At 42.1% G+C, this 6324-nt stretch overlaps 1 protein-coding gene across 2 annotated transcripts; it reads right to left on the bottom strand.

The window, feature by feature from the left end:
• On the bottom strand, positions 1-5283 carry LOC116374347 (zinc finger and SCAN domain-containing protein 2-like). 2 transcript variants are annotated; one of them, XM_031826278.1, is made up of 3 exons: positions 5016-5265; positions 2156-2200; positions 1-1681 (listed from the first exon to the last, which is right to left on the bottom strand). In XM_031826278.1, exons 1-3 carry the CDS (start codon positions 5176-5178, stop codon positions 708-710), a joined length of 1182 nt encoding a protein of 393 aa, XP_031682138.1. In that variant the 5' UTR covers positions 5179-5265; the 3' UTR covers positions 1-707. The 2 variants fall into 2 exon arrangements, with proteins under 2 accessions (XP_031682138.1, XP_031682139.1); XM_031826279.1 differs by lacking the exon at positions 2156-2200 and having other exon boundaries at positions 5016-5283.
• Between the last annotated feature and the right edge of the window lie 1041 nt (positions 5284-6324).

Below are 6324 nucleotides of genomic sequence, written 5' to 3'. Positions count from 1 at the left end.
TTCCCTGATTTGATCCAACTTTATTTTTCAGATCTCGTCTTTATTTCCCCCCTAGAGGGCAACCTCTAACAGTTAGTCAGCTCAGAAGTAGCTCCTAGCTAGACCTACCATAAAAATAAACACTGTACATCGATTCACATACTAGACAAGTTTAGCCTACTCTAACGAATGATAAATTGACATAATGAAAGAACTTGAGGTAAACTTGTGTACAGTAGAAAACCTTTCTCGGTCAGTTTCAATGAAATGGACTCCAGGGTGTGTAAAATAAAAACAGGGATAATATTGGTCTAATGGACTTCCTGTCATACGAAGACTGACCTCTGTGTTCCTGGGTGAGAGAACTCAAGTATCCCATCTAGTGTTCAAACATGGTTTTACAACATTGATTTAAAAAAAGGCTGTAACCATTATCCCACTGAGCACTTCAGGAAACAAATCTAACCAAAATTAACATTATATTTCTCTCTTAACATAGTTAGTGTAACCTAGTGATACATGAGGCACAAGTATTTTCATAGCATGTTATTAAGCAACTCACGAATCAATGCAGACATGAAGTGCCTCAGTTAGTCTGCAAAACATTACACATGCTATAGTCCTCTAGTGTCACAATAATATGTAGAATTAGTAGCATTGAAGAGAAGGAATGTGTCATTCTCTTTCCAAACACTGGCTACTTTGAGAATAGAAGACTGTCTAACCTCTCATGGGCTCTTTCCACTCCAAGGCATTTTTCTTCTACCTCCCTCAGTGTGAGTTCTGAGGTGTCCCTTGATATGGCTGGACTGACTGAATCCTTTCCCGCAGACAGGACAGGAGTAGGGCTTCTCCCCCGTGTGGACCCTCAGGTGGGTCTTCAGATGGACTGACTGGTTGAAGCGTTTACCACACACGTGGCAGCGGTATGGTCTCTCTCCAGTGTGGATGCGCTGGTGCTCCTTTAACCTCCCTGAGTAGCTGAAACTCTTGCCACACACACCACAGTGGAAGGGCTTCTCCTTATTGTGAGAACACATGTGGACCTTGAGGTAACTGGTAGAGGTGAATGACTTCCAACAGACTGTGCAGAGGATTTGCCTGTGACTAGTGTCACCACTGTGTGGTTCTGTGTGGGACAGCATGTGTGCCTTCAGTTGGGATAGCTCACAGAACACGGCACCACACTGAGTACATGAGTGTGTCTGTGTGTCCTCTGGTCTCCTTTCTGGATCTCTCGAAACATCAGGAACACTTTCAGTGTTCTCACTCTGTGTTCTAGAACAGTCTGGATTTACTGCAGAGAGGGTCTGAGACTGAGGGGAGTCACTGGTTGGTTCTGATAGTGATGCTCCATAGCCCTCTCCATCAGGTTCTGTTTTGATCTGTCCAGTTGTGTTGGTCAGTAGAGAGTACTTCTCTCTGTTCTCCACAGTTTGGAGAAGATGTGTGGACTGAGGTGGCTCCTGATCACAGTCACCTTTCACACAGAGAGGAATGATTATGGAGTCTTCTTTGGTATCAGCCTCCGGCCCTTGAATCTGCTCTTCCTCCTGACGGGTCCTGAGTTCACCCTGTTCCTCTTTAATCTGTGTGGGCTTTGGGTCCCTCTGCCCCAGACTTGGGCTCCACTCCTGCTCACAGTGCTGTTGCTCAGGGGGAGTTTGCTGCTCTGAGACCCAAGAGACAATGGGCTGAGGAGCTGGTGTAAAGAAGACAATAAATGACATCAATGAAAGCAATGACAGCTATTGACACTTGATTGACAAGACCAACATTGTGTTAGCTAGCTTGTTCTGTTAAATGTAATAGCTATATCTCTGGCTGAATTGAATTTCAGCCTTTCCCCACTCCTCTATTTGCACAGTCACATGTGCCACTGCCATATGCACACATCTCCCAAAGCAGAGGGTGTGAAAATTATGGATGGTGTAGGGGCTAATTCGATACAGTGGGGCAGAAAAGTATTTAGGTCAGCCACCAATTGTGCAAGTTCTCCCACTTAAAAAAATAATAATAATCATAGGTACACTTCAACTATGACAGACAAAATTAGAAGAAAAAAAAAATCCAGAAAATCACATTGTAGGATTTTTTATGAATTTATTTGCAAATTATGGTGGAAAATAAGTATTTGGTCACCTACAAACAAGCAAGATTTCTGGCTCTCACAGACCTGTAACTTCTTCTTTAAGAGGCTCCTCTGTCCTCCACTCGTTACCTGTATTAATGGCACCGGTTTGAACTTGTTATCAGTATGAAAGACACCTGTCCACAACCTCAAACAGTCACACTCCAAACTCCACTATGGCCAAGACCAAAGAGCTGTCAAAGAACACCAGAAACAAAATTGTAGACCTGCACAGCTGCTTGGTTTGAAGACAGCTGCTTGGTTTGTGGGAGCAATTATTAGGAAATGGAAGACATACAAGACCACTGATAATCTCCCTCGATCTGGGGCTCCACACAAGATCTCACCCCGTGGGGTCAAAATGATCACAAGAACGGTGAGAAAAATGCACCGTTATAATAAAGCATTCGATGTGTCATCACATTTCAAATCAAACTGTCACATGCGCCAAATACAACAAGTATAGACCTTACATGCAAGCCATTAACCAACAGTGCAGTTCAAGAAGAGTTGAGAATATTTACCAATTAAACAAAAGTAAAAAATTATAAAAAGTAACACAATGTCAAAGGCCATATACAGGGGTGTGCGTCAGTGTGCGGGGGTACAGGTTAGCTGAGGTCATTTGTCCATGTAGGTAGAGGTGAAGTGACTATGCATAGATAATAAACAACAAATAGCAGCAGTGTACAAAACAAATGGTGGTCAATGTAAATAATCCGGTGGCCATTTGATTAATTGTTCAGCAGTCTTATGGCTTGGGGGTAGAAGCTGTTAAGGAGCCTTTTTGTCCTAGACTTTCTTGCCATGCGGTAGCAGAGAAAACAGTCTATGACTTGGGTGACTGGAGTCTGACAATTTTATGGACCTTCCTCTGACACCACCTATTATATAGGTCCTGGAAGGCAGGAAGCTTGACCCCGGTGATGTACTGGGCTGTAGGCACTACCCTCTGTAGCGCCTAATGGTCAGATGCCGAGCAGTTGCCATACCAGGCGGTGATGCAACCGGTCAGGATGCTCTCGATGACGCAGCTGTATAACTGAGGATCTGGGGACCCATGCCAAATCTTTTCAGTCTCCTGAAGGGGAAAAGGTTTTGTCGTGCCCTCTTCACGACTGTCTTGGTGTGTTTGGACCATGATAGTTCATTGGTGATGTGGACACCAAGAAACTTGAAATGCTCAACCCACTACAGCCCCGTCGATGTTAATGGGGGCCTGTTCAGCCCGCTTTTTCCTGTAGTCCATGATCAGCTCTTTTGTCTTGCTCACATTAAGGGAGAGGTTGTTGTTCTGGCACCACTCTGCCAGTTCTCTGACCTCCTTCCAATAGGCTGTCTCATCGTTGTCGGTGATCAGGCCTACCACTGTTGTGTCGTCAGCAAACTTAATGAGGGTGTTGGAGTCGTGTTTGGCCTCGCAGTCATGGGTGAACAGGGAGTACAGGAGGGGACTAAGTACACACCCCTGAGGAGCCCCAGTATTGAGGATCAGCGTTGCATACGTGTTGTTGCCTAACCTTACCACCTGGGGGAGGCCCATCAGGAAGTCCAGGATCCAGTTGCAGAGGGAGGTGTTTAGTCCCAGGGTCCTTAGCTTAGTGATGAGCTTCGTGGGCACTATGGTGTTGAACGCTGAGCTGTAGTCAATGAACAGCATTCTCACATAGGTGTTCCTTTTGTCCAGGTGGGAAAGAGCAGTGTGGAGTGCGATTGCATCATCTGTGGATCTGTTGGGGCGGTATGCGAATTGGAGTGGGTCTACGGTATCCGGGAGGTTGCTGTGAGCCATGACCAGCTTTTCAGCCTTCATGGCTACCGACGTTAGTGCTACGGGGCGGTAATAATTTAGGCAGGTTACCTTCGCTTCCTTGGGCACAGGTTGTCAGATTTATGTAAAATAGCCTACTATTCCTGTGATGAGTAGATTGGATAGTCATAACTTAGTCTAATAATGTAACTCAATCAAACACTGTTCGCAACAACAAAAAACTGTTCATTGAGTGCGTAGAGCAGGCCTAGCGTGTGTGTACTAGCTAGCTAATGTACGGCATGTAGTGACGTAATGCTAATTGGCTTTGTACTGTTTCAAGTACACTCAATGGCAGTTGTTGTGGCATGTAGTGCAAGTTCACACAAAATCATTTTGAGGCGTACCTAATTATAAGACATAGGTGGCAACCTGTGATAAATAGCTATCTAGCATTACACAAACACCTGTGTGTAAGCATAACAGGGGATGTAGTGTGGTTAGTCAACTGGAAGCACACAGGTTATGCATCTGTGCAAAACTGAGACTGTTTATTTGAAATATTATGTATTGCTGATATGAAAGATAAGGGGAATATCAGCATGTGTTTAGAAAACTGGTTTGAAAGCGATGATTGGAGTTTCTAAAAAAATAAAACAGCTTCGGAATTGTCGTTCACGTGGAGCCAACGGTGGAGGAATGTAACACCTGGAAACCCTAGATATGGAGAAGGGTTTCCGAGAGTAAAAGTAAAATATTGTAAAACGACTGTGTGGGGGTTATTAATTTGAATGCTCGTATTTATTATTTAAAAGTGGAACATGTATTGCACTTAAGTCACCAGTGTGTCCCCAACGTTATGGGTTTATTGATCCCCTCGCCACCAAGGGCCCTCTAAACGCGTTGGTGGGGGTGGTTTGGTATTGATGACTCTCCGCGAGTAGATACAATCGGTTATTTCCGGTTCAAGTATTTAACCTAAAGGCCGTTTCCCCTAAAAAACAAACCTCCGCCCAGGAGTCTCTTTACGCCTGCTACATTAGATATTCGCCGTGTCTCTGCCCTACAGAGTCATATACTGTAGAATACAATGCAATACGTGTCTAGATAATACGTGTAAATTAGAAGAGTACAGTAGTCTTGATGGCTACATACCCGGTGTGATCAAGTGTCGTTTCAGGTATTGATTCTCTCTCTTTGTCCGGGTTATTTCTTCCTGGTACTCGGATATCGTGTTTCCAACCACTCCAAGTATATCCTCGGCAGCTTGCATCAAACGCTCAGTCAGAAATACATTCAGATATTGTAATTTAGTCATTGTTTGCAGATTAACGGGACAAAAGATCTTCCTGTAATACACGTAGCTAGCTAGGGCTTGTTGTCAAATTTACCGCTGTGAAGCAGGCAAGAATAAATAAGTACTTCCGGTTCATGGATTTTTGGAATCCTTCGGAATAAGAGTCCCGCCCTGTTTACTTTGTAAAGGAATAATTAGGTCGAAAATTATGGAAAATGTACACTTATCGATATTTTATACTAGTTATCATTCAAAGAATCATGTATATTGTGATTTATTTGTTCACTTTAATCCAATCGTTTTTCATATTGTACATACACAGCAAAAGGGGATCCATTCTATTCAGGAGCACTTCTAGTTTCCAAATCCACAGAGTTTACACCCAGAGGAGCTTTTACTGTGACACAACGTACAGATAATTTTGTATAGTGCAATAGCTATACATGTCCAATTTGAAAACCAATATTTTGTTTAAGTTGATGGACCACTCTGTAAGGGCTGCCAAATGAGCTTCAACACTCCTATGGATGTAAACTCTGCAGATTTAAAAACTCGATGTACTCCTGAGAATAATTGACCTCACTTTAACTCCGACAGAATGTACATCAAATGGTTTAAATACTTGTATGTTCAATGTGAAAAACATACTAAACATTGTGCAATACGAATGGGATGATTATTCATATTGTTATTATTAATATTATCATTAATGTTTTGTTATTTGTATTACTGTTACCTATCTAGTAATCATTACTTTTAATGCTGTTAACAATATCAATGATATAATAATAATATTTGAGCTATAAAGGCGATTAATTTTATTCATTTTTTTCATATTGTTAAACAAATGTTTAAGTCTGCTTACATTTCCTCATAAAATTTTACAAATTTTGAAGGTTTGTATTCTTTTTCACCCTATTCATTGTAGGACTTATATTTTGAAGGAAAATCCCTTAGGACTTATTCTTTCTAGGTCTTGCTCAGTTGTGTAAAAAAACTTTAAAGTTCCACTTAAGTCGTTTTTGGGGTACTTAAATGTTGCCTACTTTTACTTCACTACATTCCTAAATTAAATAATGTACTTTTTATTCCATACATTTTCTCTGACACACAAAAAACTTGATAAATGGTCCAATTCACACACTTATCAAGAGAACATCCCTGGGC

The sequence above is a fragment of the Oncorhynchus kisutch genome, linkage group LG6, assembly GCF_002021735.2.
Source record: "Oncorhynchus kisutch isolate 150728-3 linkage group LG6, Okis_V2, whole genome shotgun sequence".
Lineage (NCBI taxonomy): Eukaryota > Metazoa > Chordata > Actinopteri > Salmoniformes > Salmonidae > Oncorhynchus > Oncorhynchus kisutch.
Note: the sequence above shows the minus strand (reverse complement) of the source record. Positions and strands in the feature narration are given on the sequence as shown.